The sequence below is a fragment of the Megalops cyprinoides genome, chromosome 13 (genome assembly GCF_013368585.1).
Source record: "Megalops cyprinoides isolate fMegCyp1 chromosome 13, fMegCyp1.pri, whole genome shotgun sequence".
Classification (NCBI taxonomy): Eukaryota; Metazoa; Chordata; class Actinopteri; order Elopiformes; family Megalopidae; genus Megalops; species Megalops cyprinoides.
In genome coordinates this window covers 23844131-23861661 of record NC_050595.1, presented here as the reverse complement: position 1 = coordinate 23861661, position 17531 = coordinate 23844131, and the positions used below count along the sequence as shown (strand labels likewise).

General features: G+C 42.7%; 1 protein-coding gene across 1 annotated transcript; it reads left to right on the top strand.

Annotated features, from left to right (window-relative positions):
• The first annotated feature begins 572 nt into the window (after window positions 1-572).
• LOC118788180 (transmembrane channel-like protein 3) lies at window positions 573-17507 on the top strand. The gene is made up of 22 exons (XM_036544081.1): window positions 573-826; window positions 1732-1875; window positions 3204-3279; window positions 5020-5101; window positions 5818-5924; window positions 6328-6426; window positions 6582-6724; window positions 7104-7251; window positions 7635-7678; window positions 9085-9232; window positions 9952-10061; window positions 10964-11042; window positions 11825-12070; window positions 12746-12874; window positions 13026-13093; window positions 13676-13804; window positions 14774-14884; window positions 15110-15235; window positions 15568-15646; window positions 15950-15992; window positions 16202-16463; window positions 16631-17507. The coding sequence occupies exons 1-22, from the start codon at window positions 711-713 to the stop codon at window positions 17505-17507; spliced, it is 3366 nt and encodes a 1121-aa protein (XP_036399974.1). The 5' UTR covers window positions 573-710.
• Window positions 17508-17531: the final 24 nt, after the last annotated feature.

The following is a 17531-nucleotide window of genomic DNA, read 5'->3' as shown; positions in this document are numbered from 1 at the left end:
TTCAGTCTTAGAGAGTCAGGGTAATTCTTTCAAACATACCTGTTACTATTCCTGTCTTTGTTTGAAAAGCATACATATAAATTAAATTTATTACCCTTATAAAATTATTTTAAATATTAGCGGGCCAAATAATGAGCCAAGACAGTCTGAATGGCCTATTTTAATCATTACAATGTTTTTACGTCCTAGAACTCTTCGCCCATATTGATGCTATCGTGGTCACAATACATAACAAGTAAAGAAATTTGTTTTCATCTTGGCAGCAGATGTGCAGAGAATAATAAATATTTTAAGTACACTACTAGTGGAGTTAATAAACCTGTGCTGATAAGTGAGACTTTGTTCGGATTCGATCACTGCAGTACAAAGACATCTGTCCGTCTGCTCCTTTGATTCTTCTGTGAGCTGTTAGTGAGGGGAGTCGCCCCCCCCCCCCGCCCCAGCATCTCAGCTGCGCTGTCTCTTTAAGAGGTCAACGCAGCTGTGATTGGAGTGATTGTGTCAGCTTAAACTGGTCCCGCTGGGGCTCTGTGTAGCTCTCCAGTGTGGGAGGGATCGCTCCAGCAGGTAGCACGGCTGCTCCCGTGCCTCCCCCCCCCACCCTCCCCACCTCCGACAGCACAGCGCTCTGAGGGGAGACACAGGGGTGAGTAGGGCAAAGGGGCAACACCACCAGAAGAGCTGAAAGTTTGAGCTGGGTCCACCCCGACATGAACGCCGCCACCCGGCCGGTGACTGTCACCCGAACCCTGCGGGCGTCCAAAAGGCATAGAAGCCTGAGGAGGAACTCCCGGATCCAGTCCCTCTACCAGCACCAACAGCCTGAGTGAGTGCCCAGTCTCTCCCTCTCTGCCTTACAGTCATTTCATCCTCCATTCACTGATCTATTGTCAACAAGTCACAGACATGGATCTGCAGGAGAATACATTTTTCACACCGATTCAGTCTCTTTGTGCCATTAATTTAATCATTATGAAGTACCTTATAATGTTACATTTACATATCATGTATGGCTAATTACAGTTTGAAATTAACAATATGTAGGATTAAATGTAGTCTAGCGTCAATTAATAAAATGTTCAGTGCCGTGTATAGTTTTACATATGCATTAAAAATTAATTAAAAATTAAATATTTTTGTCACATAAGCCAAAAGAATTTTATGGTGTTTCTATGATTATGCTGAGTAATTAACTTGATTATTATATTCTGCCATAGTCAAAGGGGGTTAGATTAAGACTGAGCTTTACTCCACTTTTTTGATTAACAAGTGTCTCTCGTGTCTTTGTTTAGATTTTCCCTTAACATTATTCTCTTGTAAGTGTTCCCTCTTAAAATGTTCTCTAACGACCTTGTGCAACCCTTTTCATTATCTCAAAGTGCTGTCATAGATTTGAATTTGCTTTAAAGCAGTGTGATAAAAACCCAACCACGGCATTCATTGCTGTTATTTGTACATGACATTCCTCAAAGATTTATTGCAGTTTTGGTGTAACTGAAAAGGAAAAGGGTGTTGTGTTAAAAGCACTAGTTTTTCATTGTGTTTTTGTCAGTACTGGTCCTGATTGAGGCAAGGTTGAGCAGCTACTAAATATAACACATCTCATAAAGTCAATGACAAAGAATTTTCTATGTTTTAGTGTTCTTTATCCAGATTGATTTTCACATCTTTATACATATTAGAGATAGGAACTGATAGCGATGGGTTCTGTGGCACGTCCCTCTGTTTCAGCCAATCGGATGAGGACAGAGAGGATGAGCAGGTGGACAGCAATGACCCAGAGGAGATGTTTCAGAACATTCAGATCCAGAAGGAGATCATTGCCAACATTCGCACCAGACCCTGGCCAATGAGACGCAAGCTGAAAGCCCTCAAGTAAGACCCTCCCGAATGGTCCATGTGAATTGGGTTTGAGAGATGTAGGGTTCTATTCTTGTGTGTGCTCATACTGAATAGTCTAAATGTGCACCACTACGCTGCACTATGCCATGAAATATCATATATACAGCAAAAAAACTGTTATCAGTGGAGGAACATGAGCGCTCAGGCAGAGTATGATTATTCACATATAGTATCACTGAGTGTCATTTATTGTGATGTACTGTTATGATTAGAGCCAAACTGAACTGGTTTTACCTTACATTGGAGTGTCATGTGGAAGCACCGCTGAGTGATGTATGAGTACATTTTGTCTCCACAAAAGGGATGTGTCCTGCAGTCTTTTGTTTCATGCTTGGTATTGAGGAGCTTGTCATGTACAGGAAATATTGTAAATTGTACCTCTCCATTTCACCAGGAGAGCTCATAGATTGTGAAGAGGGAAACTTAGCGACACTAATGAGGGAAAAAAATAATTTATACCGTAAACAGGAAAGGCAAGCAATGATTAAGACCCACACTGGAGAGCTCTCTGCTGCAATGGCACCCTCCCCACCCCACCTCCCCAGCCCCTGAAAAACAAACTGTATTAGCTCAGTAATTATTCTATTAGGCGTCTTCCAGATTTCTCATTTACTGAGGTCAGGACTTCGACCTTCCAGCCTGAATCAGACAGAGCAGTGAAGCGAGACGTCGCCCTGCCCTGAACCTGAATGTTCACTCGGAGTGGGGCAACAAACAAGCCCCCTTCCCTAGCCTGCTGAAGAGGGGGGACCGCTCACCAAAAACTGCTGATCTGCTACCCAGAACGGGCTCATTATCGCTTCAGGAGGGCGTACTGCCATCATCTCACATGAGATGCAAGCCTGCGTTTTATTCATGGCGTAAACTTTGGATGAATGCCCACAGCGCCACCCCTATGAAAACAGCTCATTTGTAATATCACGAAGGATTGATTACAACCCCTGCTGTAGTGCATATATTTCATCACCCATTATAATGCAGAAACGTTCCTTTTCTCTCAGCGAGGTAATTCCTTTGTACTGTATGTGTGTTTTCATGTTTTTCTTTGATATTTTTTTTTTCAAGAAATCTGGCACCATCACAGCACGAGTGCAAATTTAAGACTATAAATGTTGTGTTTAAGGAGATAATGTTGATGAGAATATATCCTGGATTCTCAGGGCCACCCAGCATAACTGTCTGGTTATCTATGGAGGAGTAAAGCTTTCCTATAGATGACCTCTAACAGTAGATCTCTCTGAAAGAAATTTGGACCAGTACTTCTGTATGGGAGGTCCTGATGGTTCTGTATGTCATTACAGGCAGGCTAAAGATATCGTTCTCAGATATGAGGGGCGACTGACCAGGACTCGGGGATACCAAACTGCAGGAGCAGACGTAGGTTTCTTTTTCTGTAAACACTGTGCATTCAGAGGTTTTCAGCTACCATCAAAAAACTACACAGATCATGCAATACATATAAGTCTGTGGACAGTAGTGTGGTATAGTGGTAAGGAGCAGTTCTTCCATCCTAAAAGGTGTCTGGTTGGATTCTCAGATGGGGTGCAACTTCTGTTAAAAATCATATCTTTTCACACAATGAAATTGTAGCCTGTTTCACAGCATACATCAGACATAATCTTTCAAATAAAATAAATAAGCAAATTAAAAGTAAAAAAGAGATAAAGAAAACAATAAAAGAAGTCCAGTTGACAAAAGAAAATAAATGAATACAATCTATAAATGTACATTAGCAATTTAAGATCACAAAAACTGAATTGATTAAATCTGTAAGATTAATTATTTTAGGGTCAAGTTTCAAAAGCACAAACATCATAAAATATGACATATGAAAGCAAATTATTGCAAAACAAACACAGTAATAGCTAATAACACTATCAACTGAAAAACATAAAATGGGCATCCTATGATCCAACACAAATAGAAAAAGCTATTTTTTAAAAAGTATGCTGTATGAATGGATGATATGCAACTTATGCAAAGAGCTATGGACAAGTGTGGCTGAAAAGCACATAAAGAAGAAAAATAAAAAGAAAGCTCAACTAGGCATTGAGTAGAATGGAGGAGCAGCACCAGGAGCCCCCCTGGTACAATCTTTCTGCAGAAATTCTTGCACTTCTAAATCACCCACAAAGTGCCTAATTGATTCAAGCTTTTTTTCAGGCTGTGTTCAAATCAGAAACCCACACTCTGTTCGCCAGGTTTAGACTCCAGCGGGATTAGCAGCACACTGCAGGCAAAGTGTGGGTAGTCCTCTATAATACTGTACATACATTCCAGCACTTTTGAACCTGGTGGGAATTTTAGCACTCCACCCACTGGGGCTGGGAGGTGCACTTACCATAATTACACTGCAGTAAAGTGCTCTGGAGTGAGTAGCTCTCGGCAAACACTTTCAGCACGCATGACATGTCATTTCCTGAAACAATTGTTGGTGTTTATGTTAAGCTCCTGTGTTTCGCTGAGTCGAAAAAGAAAAGCACTGCGGTGCTGGCGTCTGTTTTCGCACAGCACGGCATTGCCTTGTGCTTCTCACTTTTCATGAGGCGCACAGGTTGTTTTTCCCTGTTTCCCTCCCCATACGTTGAGCCAGCGGTCACAGACACGCTGCTGAAATTTACGGGCAGTTGTTATTGCGGAGTTTAATTAAAATGTGTCAAAGGCTTTCAGCACAGATTTTGCAGCGCTGCTAAAATGGATGGACTTTTAGCCAGTGATGGTTCATTTGCCACAGATTGCTTGTACTTAATTTGGCTTTCAGCTAATTGAAATTACATGTTTCTAATAAACCTGTATGTCTGTCTATACATCCATCTGTACATTCCTCTGCCCATCTGTCTTTGTTTATCCACCTTTTCACTTCCATGGCCTCATTTGTATTTTCATTGACTGATTCAGTTCAAACTGATGATGCTACACATGCAGCGTTAGCATGGCAATCCAGTAACCATACTTCATGGATTTAATAACTTCCAGTAATTTGACGTTTGATTGATTGATTGGTGACTTTAATCAGCACCCACCTTCAGATAAACTAACACTGGGAAGCCTAGTGAATGAAATGTGACCCTATGCTCTCTTGTGATGGCACTAACTGTGTCTTTTGTTCCTCAACAGCTGTTGAAGAAACTTTCTCGCTTGCTGTATAACATCGTCGTTCTGTTCATTCCGTGGGAGATGAGGATCAAGAAGATAGAGAGTAAGGACCAATGGATGCCTGCTTTCTGTGATTCTGAGTCAGACCAGAATGGCATTCTGGTGAGGCAGAGAACAGATTCAGTTTGCTTGTCCCCACTGGGAGCTGTGTGCCTCATCTTAACAGCTCTCAATAGTTCAGAACGACTGAACTAATGTCATATTCTGCTAAAATGTGAGAACTGGTGGCACTGCTACTTCTGTGATGCCTTATATAGTTCCCCATTTTGATTATGTGAACAGAAATCATATTAATTCCCCACCATTTATTTATTTATACAATTACTACAACATACATAAATCTTTCAACCTGATGTACTTTTACGGCAAGGTCCATGCTCTGTGACCTCTGATGTGAGTGAATGGCTTTGAAAATGAAGTCTATAAATAGCCTTGTGAATTAAAAAAAAGTAAATGAATCTACTTATTTAGCACCCATGAGGCCGTAGTCTTTGTCATAAATACATGAATAGTGTGACCAGCTTATAATAACTGACATGAGAGGTTGTGAAGTATGTAATAATGAGCATGATACTAGTGATATAACATCATGTCAATATCCTATGAAAACCAATTGGTGTGCATTGGCTATTATAATGGTGTATGCTTATGACAAAGTTTATGATGCATTATTTAGTATTAAGTTGTTATGAGTGCCACATACGATACCTTGCAGTAAGTGTTACAGATTGTTCTGTGCCTCTCTCACTTGGTCTCAAGGTCATTTCGGATCAGGTGTGGCCTCTTACTTTATCTTCCTGAGATGGCTGTTTGGAATCAATATTGTCCTAGCCATCATGACTGGATCATTTATCGTCCTGCCTGAAGTGAGTTCCCTGTCTCTGTCAAGGAAAAATAACTTATTACCACAGCAAACTTAATAATGCCATTTTTTCTATACTTAAAGATAAACTAATGCTTAAATTCATTATGCTGCAGGCATAAAATTATACTATAAAAGATATCGTCGTATGAGTATACAAGCAATACTATAAAATGAACAAGGGTGTTTTAGGACTCAGAGCAAGCTTATATAAAAAGTGTGGTCATGAAACCACTAGTCAGAAAAGAAGCGTGTACTGAAATCCAGAGGTGCTTCTCTATAGCAGCAGGTTGTGGCTGGGAGACGGCTGATTTATGGCCGTCTCTATCACACGGCTGCAGGCAATTTCCTACGGTATCGCCTCAGCCGCTCGGCTCACCCTCTCCCATCTCTGGGTTTCCTATCAGCTGCTTGCGGGGGCACCGTTTGGTACCACCAGGAGCAAGACCATTCCTAAGGAGCACCTGGCCTCTGCACAAGACCTGGACACCATCTGGTCTCTTGGGGCAAGGCTGTGATCTTTTCTTTTTTTTCTCCTATTGTTTCTCTGGCAATCGTGCCTTGCAGAGCTGCACAGGCATTTCATTAATTCAGCGGCTCTCCCCCTGACACGCAATCTGTCCCCCTCTGTCCCCTGGTGTTGTTCTGTCCTTTTTTGCAGGGCTACCTTCAGTATTCTGTCCTATTTTATGGATACTATGGAAGGGTACGGAAGATTGGGAGTGCGGGTTACCGCCTGCCCCTGGCCTACTTTCTGGTTGGGATGGCTGTTTTTGCCTACAGCTTCATCATTCTGTTACGAAAGTAATCTTTAGAGACTTCAATTTCCTTACATTGTGTTTCAGCACGGCAAAGGATTTGATTTATTTATCTGCAAGGAAAGCGCTGCTCTTGTAACAAAAAGACAATCTGGCATTGTATATTTATATATCATGAGTAACTTTTCACCTGTGTGTCAGTTTTCATGGAAATGTATAGCTCTCAATTTATTTCACTGTTATAAATGTTCACCAGTCCCGATAAGTTAATGACCCAATACATAGTCTCAGATGTTAACAAATCAACATGAATTTCTGCGTAAATCCCCTGACTGAAAATGTTACTATGCATAGTATTTCAGCACTGTACCATTTACTGCAATTTACTGTTGGATACCACTTTTTTGTTGTGTTTACACCATTAGGATGGCTAAAAACTCCCGTTTGAGTCTATCCAGTGCCTCGGATGAGAACTACACTTTCTGTTGGCGCGTGTTCTGTGCCTGGGACTACCTGATCGGAAACCCCGAGGCTGCAGAGAGCAAAGGGGCGGCCATCGTCAACAATATCAGGGTGTGCATCTGAGGCAGATGAATAAATATACATACATGTAGCTACAGTTCCTGGATCTCGTTTCCAGTGATCGTTCAGCTTTAATTCAGTAGAACATTGTCTGTGAGAGAAGTTTATGGACCATTATACTGGTGCTGATTTCCCAAAGGGAAGTCCATCAATCAGAGTTTATCTCTAGTCTGTACGAGATCCGTGAAGGCATAGCTTCACGGTCGGTGCACTTGCTGTGTTCTTCGCATGTCAGCATTTGATCTGCTATCAGTTACAGATTTTGTCTGACCTAGTCTGCGTGCCGGATAGTGCAATGCTCTTGTACTTGATACAGTTTGCGCCGTCTGTGTAATGCAAATGCTATATTTATGCTTTTGTTATTTCTTTTGAAGGAGGCGATTGTTGAAGAACAGGAGAAGAAGAAAGACACAAGCCTGTAGGTGTTTCTGTTTGTTCTCGCCGTTGCCTTGCTTGTTTCTCTGTGCATTTTTTAATGGAGGTGCTTGTTTTTTATGCAATTTAATGATGCCCTGTGCTTTAATGAGGGGCAGAAAACCAAAGTCCTTTCAGAAGCAGAGCAGTAGTAATTCTTGGTGTGTGAGAGAGTTGTAAACTGAGGCAGGCACATCTACAGGACAGGTGAAAAGGTCAAGCCAGAATTTTGCGTTTATTGAATTATATCTTGTTCAGGAAAAAAAAAATCTGAAGCAATATCTTAGTGTTATTTCCCTGAAGCCAGAGAGATTGGTTCTTATAATGAATTGGACTGATACTGAGCCTCCTTTCCGCCCTGTGTCTTCTCACTGTTCTGGGAACGAGCTCCGACTCTGGTCTGATTTATAAACCCGGTCCTCTGCCATCCAGTGCAGCAGAAAATATCCTGTCATATTTCATACAAACGGTCTTTTACCGCAGAGGGATGACTGCACCTAAATCACCATCGGTGCTGCGCACACGTTAAACCGCGTCCAGCAACTTCTGGGTGAATTCTCTCCTGGCACACACGGTTATGAGCCCCAGAGTTTCATCTCGTACATTCCATCCAACTTGTCTGACTGTCTCTTTATACTGTAGCTGTTTAAATGATCTTAATATTTTTTTTTTATTATTTAATAAAATAACTTACGTTTCTTTTAAGTACCTACATGTAGAATCTAATCACATATTCTATTTTCTCAAGTAATTTTGCTGGAAGGCAATACCTGTAACCTCCCAGGTTATATTTACATATTTATGGTAAATAATCACATGCAATAATTACAAGGTTATTACAGGCAATCCCTATATATATAATTTCCCTAAATCAAAATAGGAAATCAGATATAAAAATCTGAAAAAAAGAAAAAAAATCTGAGAAAAAAATAAAAATAAAACATGTCATAAATAATGTCAGCGATGATTAAATGATTTAATGATTATGGTTTCATAATCATCAAAAAAGTCTGAGAAGAAATGTACCCAGTTTTTATCTGGATATTTATGAAGCAACTCACATTAATCGCTTTGTCCAAGGGGTTACAACAGCAGTGTGCCATTTTCTGTAGGAATACACCTTTGGCATACAAGCCCTGCACTTTACCATTAGGACACACTTGCTTGGCTTTATTAACCAGTTGTTCTTCTTTCATCTTGCTATCACCAGTCAGAGTAATAAAAGAGTTTTTTGTAAAAAAAAAACTGTTTATTGAAATTTGTATATAGGACCCTTCATATTTATTCATACATCTGATTAGATAGAGACAAAAACTTGATAACAGAGAAGAAAATGAACATATTGAGTAAATATATTTTTTACACATTACTTGCATACTTATGCATGTTTTCTTTTGCGGTTCCTCCCAGGGCAGTCCTGGTCAGTCTGAGGATCCTGGCGAACATTCTGGTGCTGTTGTCTCTGGCAGGCAGCATTTATATCATCTACTTTGTGGTGGAGCGTTCTCAGAGATTGGAGCAGCAGAAGAGGGAGCTGACCCTGTGGCAGAAGAACGAGGTGTGAGAGCGCTGCACACGGAGCCCCGCCAACCTGTCTTATGCTCCTCTCATCCGCCTCATCAGAGGGCTTTAGGCCCGGGCCTGTCAGGCCCTGCCCCTGCCTTTCATTTCGATCCACTCTGCAATTCCTCATGTCAAATGAGCTGCAGATCAAGGGCTAAGAGTCTGCAGTTAATGCTGGTTAAGACAATGATCTTAAATGTCTCGAGCATTGATTACATTCTCTCAGGATGAATCTGGTCGAGTCGGATCAGATTTGATCAGATCGATTCAGACTCATTACCAGAGAAACAATGCTTTCCTCTGAAAAGGGTGCTACACAATGGAAATGAATTGGTTTAATTAAAACACAAGTGTATTCACAGAAATCCGGACATTGGAAAGTGGACACCTGGGTGCTAAAACGAAGCAGGCTTGTGTAAAGATGGCATTAATAATGGAAACACTTCAATGTCCTTCTCCAGTTATTTGAATTGATTAAGTGATCGGCTGGAACAAAATACTGTATTTGTAGGCTGATCCTGGAGCCAAATGTGGGCTACTCAGGGTCGTGCAGTAAAAATCCAAACTTGGGGGAAAACTTAACCTCCCAAGCCAATTTCACATTAATACCATCATGTTATAGGAATGTTTCTGGTTGAGGTAAAAAATCAGTAAAGGAACAGAACAGCCAACCCGTGTCCTGGTTTGCTGTGCGGTGTCCCCTTGGGTCCACAGGTTTGTGTGGTTGTGTCCCTCATCACCATGATTGCCCCATCGGCTTTCGAATTGGTCTCCCAGCTGGAGATGTACCACCCCAGGACCAGCCTCCGTTTCCAGCTGGCCAGGTTAGGAGAGACATCTCTGGAAACAACATTCAGTAAAGTACTCTACATGACTGAGGGGGATGGGTAACCTAGCTATCTTGTATATCATCAGCTCCTTGATTCACTCTGTTAAATGCACTATTACTACATTCTGTGTTTGTTTGATAACAACCTTTAACCAGGATGCCTTACATACTGTAGCTCACAGTTCATATGATATTGGAATGCCATCTGCCAAGTTACAGGTTGAAGGGTCATGCCCGATACATGTCATATCTACAGTATACATCATCCTGAGTTAAGCCATTTTTGGGCTTTCCTACAGAAATAACCACAATATCCCAGAGATCTCAGTCCTTACAAACTTTTACATTCACATTATCCATATTATTAACCACATTTTAAGACACAAACTTCGGAAACAACTTCATCTGGCCATTCTATTCTAATAGTAAAATGTAAAAAAACAAACAGAGGGCCAGGTCACATAATAGGATTTCAGACTCACTGAGTTGCATTGCTTTTGCATAGTACTGGTTCAGTCAGACTTTGTTTTCACATTGATCATTTTAACATCAGACCTATTTCTCATTTTTTACTGACTTACAATGTCTTGTAGAAATTAGAAATTTGCTGTTTTTTGTTTCGTTTGCGATCCATTTTACAGCTGAACAGTTACTGAAGCAATTTTGGTTAACAATCTTGCTGATGGGTACAGAAGCAATGTCCCGTGCTAGAATCATACCCACAGCCTTCAGGTTACCAATCTGGTAGGGTTTACCTCACAGACGCATCAGTTCAAAGGAGCAGGACTTGCATCACTCAGAGAAGTGTGCACAGTGATTAGGAGTGAAACCTCTGGGACAGATGTGAGTTAGAAGGTGTGCTGTGTAATGTCACTGAGATCCTGCTTGGTTTGTCAGGGTCCTGGTGTTGTACCTGGGGAATCTCTACAGCTTAATCATCGCTCTGTTGGACAAGGTGAACAGCATGAGCTCAGCTGTAAGTAGTCATCTGGCATTCAACTCCATGTTGTTTTTGTCAGTGTTCAAATACAATGGTGAAATTCCGGCTTTGATATCCCTTTCTTGTGTACAAATAGCTCTTTGCTATCTTTTCACCTCACAAGGTTGAATGTAAACCATAAAATTAAGTAGACCCCAAGCATAAAATGTTATTATGCTGTGCAGGTATATTCCACTAGGGGGCAAATATATGTCTCTGAGAATGTACATCTGTCATTATGATATACATTATTATTAGTATTATTATTATTATTATTATTAGTAGTAGTAGTAGTAGTAGTAGTAGTAATAGTAGTAGTATTGGTAGCAGTAGTATTACTCATGGTACTGTTTCTTTTTATTAAACAGACATGGTGTGTTTTGGTATGTAATATTGTGTATAGATTCAGAAACTGGATTTGTGTTGGTATTCTTTGTATGAGGTATGTATTTTTTTTTTTTGGTCGATGTGTAGGAGAAATTGAGCAAATACATTTTCATAAATTTCATATTTTAGATTTTATTTTGTTGCTTTAAATTACATATATTTCTTCACCTCCAGTTATATAAAACCTGATGTTTATTTTGCACCAAAAAAGCAGCTAATAGTTTTATTGGTTTCATGTAGTTATGACCTTTCACATCAGTTATAGTCACATCAGTTATATTTGACAGCGCACTGCCTGTGTTATTAGTCTGAGGGAAGCATTAGCTTGTTCAAGTCCATAAACATAATTGAATGAAAGAGGTGGGGATCAATAGGGCATCTGTTTGTTTAAGGTTCCAATCAATACTGGGAACTGGTCAGACTCCTCTGCGTTCCTGGCCACCATTGCACTTCCCGAGGAGGACAACCTGTCCACCATCATGCCGGACACAACCGAGAGGCACAACACCACCTTCAGCCTGGGGCTGGAGGTGAACAGGACCAAGAGCGCCACGCCTGTCCTCCTGAACCAGACCACACTGTCCGGGTACAACATGAGGGCACAGCAGGACCAGTGCTGGGAGACCTATGTTGGCCAGGTACAGTGGAAGAGAGTCCATCTTGTTTTATGTGATTTTCTCACATTTAAAGAGTTTTTGGCAGCTACTGGGCAGTCATATAAATGGTAGTGTTCCTCAATCACTCACTCACTCACTCACTAAATAACTCACTGGCTCACTGGTTCACTCACTCACCAACTTGCTGACTAACTCACAGACTCATTGATTCACTAATTCACTGGATTATGCAGTAACAATGTATTACCACTCAAGGTACCAAAGAGCAAAAACGCCCGCAAAATATTCACAATCCTAGTTTTAGTGCCTCTACACCTGTGAGTATTATAAATGATTAACTACAACTTCAAGACAGAGCCCTAGTACCAATTTCATCTTAAATCATTCTTTCCACAGCTGACTAAAATTACACACACCATTCAAACTTCAGCATCAAATAGATTTTCAAAGCATTAAATAAGCAAGCAAGCAAGCAAGATGCATTGTCTTCTTGCAGCTGTGTCTTTTTCCATGGCCATGTGTCAATTGGGTCTATATTGAAAGGTACAGTTTGACACGTTGAAATTTTGACAGCCAAATAATACTAACATTTGAGTGGCTTTCACAATGGACGGCAAAGGGGCTTTTACAATGGACAGCTGCTGATTTGAGAAGAACAAAAATAATGATTAAAAAATGTTTTTTGTTTCATTCCAGGAAATGTTGAAGCTTTCCATTATTGACATGATCTTCACGGTTCTGAGCATCTTGCTGATTGATTTTATTCGGGGCCTTTTTGTCCGATTCTTAAGCGATTGCTGGTGCTGGGATCTGGAGAGCAAGTTTGTAAGTGCAGCATCTCTAACAATGCTTTTATCACTACAGAGCACTTTCCAATGTATATGTGTATCCATTTTATTTCACCAACTGTGTGTGTGTGTGTGTGTGTGTGTGTGTGTGTGTGTGTGTGTGCGTGTGTGTTTTTGCTTATTTACAGCCTGAATATGGTGAATTTAAAATTGCTGAGAATGTGCTTCATCTGATATATAACCAAGGAATGATATGGTAAGTAAGGATTTACAATATGCATTATTGATGAAGGTACAAGATTGGGTCTTGCCGCTGTAAAATACATTTCCAGAGGGCACAATAACTTTGTAATGATCAAGCCAAGATTATGCTGTATTTCATGCGCATTTATCTTCTTTCTAGTGTCCAGTTTGATCTTTATATGTGATTGGCTGACTAATCATCTTCAGATCAGATTAAAGCAAAGTGGCCATGTGCATTTCATTGCGTATACACTGAGGGCTCTGTTCAATTAAACTGTGATATGCATTGGACTCAACTTTGATTTGAAAATTCAAGAAACTGTTGTCTGACACAGCAGATTTGAAATTAATAGGCAAGGAATGCACAATGTGGGTACAACGGACACAGCACCACGTTTTTTATTACGGATATCTATGTTCTTAGAGACCTTTCTTCAGCACGTATATCTTGACACAGAATGAACACTAGGGGTCAAGGAGTCATCTACGTTAGTGTCTTTCCATTAAGCGGGAAATGAGGATAGCAGCAGCCTGTGAGGGCCAGTTAAGAGTGGTCCTAAATCCTCCCCGCTGTCCTCTGACCCCTCGGTCTTAGGATGGGGGCCTTCTTCTCCCCCTGCCTGCCTGCGTTCAACGTGCTGAAGCTGATCGGACTGATGTACCTGCGCAGCTGGGCCGTCCTGACCTGCAACGTTCCTCATCAGCAGGTCTTCAGGGCCTCCAGGTCAGTGAGCAATGGCACCCCCTCCTGTAATGGAGGTATTAAGGTAAAGTCCCCTGGCCAGGTCACCTCTGAGCCGCTTTAGGTGATTACTGTGCTTGACAACAGATCTGAGATCAGCATGCCCGTGACCAACCCTAACTGCAAAGATTGAGAGTAAAACCTGGGCTCTGATCCAAGACGAGCCAGTGGGGCCAGAAAAAGGCTACACCCCCCTGTGCTGTCGGTCCGAGTCAGACTGCAGAGGTAAATCCCTACTAAGCCAAGCATCTTCCAGCTGAGACACAATAAAGACATTGCGTTGCTGTTGTGGAGCAGCTCGTGTTCCTCGGGTCACACCACAGAGGTAATGACATGTGGGACTGAGCCCCCCTTGGGAGGCCGGGTAATGGGTGCTGACCTGTCCAGCAGTGAGGTCTGGCAGGACTCCATTTCCTAGCACTGTGGAGGGAGTCGGTAGCACTACACGAGTACTTCTCCCTGACTTATGGCTGCAGCCTGGAAGCTTCCGGCTGATTTATTTAATGGCCTCCTCTTCTGCCACTTTTGTGGCTTATCGTTCTCGCCCAGGTGTGGAAGAATGCACTGCTGTCCGTTCCCCACACACCTCATCTTTTGTGAATATAAAGCCCTTCAAATGAACAAGAAAAGGCTCTGCACAAGCTGGGAAATAGAACACAGCCATTAAAACTGGATATTAAAAAATAATGAGAAAAGGCATATCAGCATTGTAATCTGGAGCCTCTGGTTGTGTGTGTGTGTGCAAGCGGGACTGTTTTGACACTAACATTATATGCTCCACCGGTCCATTTAACGAGAGCATGGCAATCCTAATATCCATATCACGATTCATTTACTTCATTTTCCCAGTGTGGCTTTACGGAGTCCCCCCAATACCTCGGGTCAGCTGGAAATTTATAGGCCACTTATGTAAATTTAATGCTTTGCTGTGGTTTTCTTTCATTTTTCCAGATCCAACAACTTCTACTTGGCAATGCTTTTGTTCATGCTCTTCCTCTGTATGCTTCCCACTGTCTTTGCCATAGTGAGGTACAGACCGTCACAGCACTGTGGGCCTTTCAGGTAAATCGCCTTGTGTGTTAAATCCTCAATTTCACAGTTCATGCGATTCATGCTCGTATAAGATGACCGCCTTCCAGCTCATCACAGTTATGCCTTGCACCAGTGGATCAACACTGTATCAGAAAAACGTGTGGAACAACACTTTAGTTAAAAGCATGCAAATAGATGAGACCTTTGGTTATCTCCCCTTTGTGATTGCTTTGTTCCTTTTGTCCTGCCCCTCAGCGGTCAAGAGAAGATTTATGACATCATCTCTGAGACTGTCACCACTGACTTCCCCGTCTGGTTCAACAAAGTGCTGGGCTACGTCACCAGCCCTGTGGTCATCCTGCCAGCACTCCTCTTGCTGTTGTAAGTCACACCATTTTGTTTGTCGAAATTTTCCACACTTTTAATTTCCCAAGCAGATGACCGGACACACAGGGAATTACATTGAGTATTTTACAACTGCGATGAATACTTTAAGGAGTCATTTGGAGAAAGACCCTCTCTCACAATTTCCCACCTGGGATTTTAACTTGCATCCTCCTCATTGCAAGCCCAATTCCCTGGTCTTTAACCCTTTCCCTGCGGACAGTTAAGTCAGAGGTTATTATTGAATGAAATACATTTACAGAACATGCTATTCAGCAACATTAGAGTGTTTCTCCTGCCACCTTTTCACTGTGTTTGATCTCTTTCAGCATGCTGATATATTACCTGCAGGCCATCGCCAGATCGCTGAAAGTAACCAACAATCAGCTGAGAATGCAGCTTCAGACGGTACATACAATCAGTCTCAATTTTAAAGGAGAATACAAATTAATACAAGAAAAATCACAGAGAAACCAAAACAAAAATAGCAATGCTGAAACACTTCTGCTCAATGCATTGTCTTTTTAATATGCACAGAAAGCAGTCTGTAAGGAAAACAAGAAATTATAAGTGAGCTGCAAACGTAATGTAGTCCTTTTAGTCATGGCTTAATATTATCTTGGTGCTACACTTAATGAATTCAAAACTGGAAATTGGCTGGTTAATGGTGCGCTGGATTCTTCCTGTTAAAAGGAATGATGTTCGTTTCAGGAAAGAACAGAAGATAAGAAGAAGGTTTATCAGATGGCTGCAGGTACAGCACACTAACCTTCACTTTTTTATGATGGCGAAGAGCTGAGGTTTAAACCCGCGGGTCATTTATTTTTGCGAAGGCACCCGCCACCTCTGAGTTCCATTGTCAAATGAAAGGCTTCAGTGTATTTACAATCCCAATAAATCCCCCGGAGTTATGCTCCCGTTGCGTGGGTCGCGGTGTCACGGCGGCCTTGTCCTGTTCCGCAGCAAGGATGCAGAGCACGGAGGGAGGGGATAAAAACCCAGACGAGGAGGGTCACGTGATCGCCCAGGAGGTCTCCGACCGCCGCTGCTCGCCCAGGCGCAACGGCGACGTCGCCGGCTTTGAGTCCCCGGAGAGGCGGGGCAACGGTGTCCGAACCATCGCCCAGTCCGCCCCGCGCGCTGACGTCAACAGGGCCTTCGGCGCCTCCCGGAGTCCGTCCGTTCCCGCAGCACAGAGGCACAGGGCGGAGCACACGCCAAGCAGGTTTAAGGCCTTCAATTGATTTCAGAGTATCAAACGGAACCCCCTGAATGTAGTATCTCCCAGTCTCAACATTACAATGAAAGTGCTTTCTTTATGTAAAAAGAGGAAAGTTTCTTTCAGTTGTGTGAATGCTGCCTGCTTTTTTTGTTTCTCTATACATTTTGAAGGCATCCAGGATATTCAAGAGGTTCTAGTGGCGCCTGCAGGTCCCAGTCCTTCCACCGGGTGGCATATAATCCCCCCTGCTGTTATTCTGAGAGCGTCCACTCGGATCCCCTGTTCAGGAAGAGCTTTCGGCCTGCACCCCGAGAGGCTGTGGGAGTGGCTGCAGCCCAGAGTCTCACCGGCTGTCGGTTCCACGCCACACGCTACGTGATCGTCAACGAGCACGACGCCCATCGGAGGCCCCCGCGGTCCTCCGTTCGCATCCCCCGGCATTACTGCACGGACGAGCCGGTCGACGTTGTGGAGCTGTACCCCCGGAACATCGTGAGGTACTCCGCCCGGCCCTCGCACCAGTGGTGCCAGCCGCACTTTAACGAGGAGGAGGAGGAAGAGAGGGCAAGCTCAAGGAGGGGCTCATTCGGCCAATCACGTCGTCCCCAGTCCATGTCCGACCTCCGCCAACCTGTACGCATCTATAGGGCAGACAGTGGGCTGTCCGTCGCCCGGGGCCAGGCCAGGGGGCATTATGGGATGCCGGAGGACCGTGAGATGGACGGAGGGGAGAGTGTGGCATCGCAGTGCTGCTCCCAGGCAAACATCAGGACCCCCAACGTCCCGGACAGGCACGCAGGTCACGAGCTGCAGGTCAAGCCCAAAGTGCCCAAGCACAAGTTGGCACCCTCCCAGACCGAGTCCGACTCTGACTCCATAGCGTCCAGCAGCGATCAGCAGAACAGTAGTACTGACCAGTACATCCAGGTCATCCATTATAAGCAGAAATGCCTGAAGTCCAGAGGCAAGGTGGCTAAAAGGGAGCCCAAAGCCAGCGGAGATATAAATGTATCCGGATCAAATGAACTGTTCTGCTCAAATGTTTAAAGTTAATTGTTGATTGTCTTGATA

Bases quoted from the DNA above. Each gene is read 5' to 3' on its own strand.
- LOC118788180 (XM_036544081.1), top strand. From the start codon at position 711: ATGAACGCCGCCACCCGGCCGGTGACTGTCACCCGAACCCTGCGGGCG. The intron at 11,043-11,824 runs GTAAGTAGTCAT...TGTTTGTTTAAG, and splicing joins TGAACAGCATGAGCTCAGCT to GTTCCAATCAATACTGGGAA. The intron at 12,071-12,745 runs GTACAGTGGAAG...GTTTCATTCCAG, and splicing joins GGGAGACCTATGTTGGCCAG to GAAATGTTGAAGCTTTCCAT.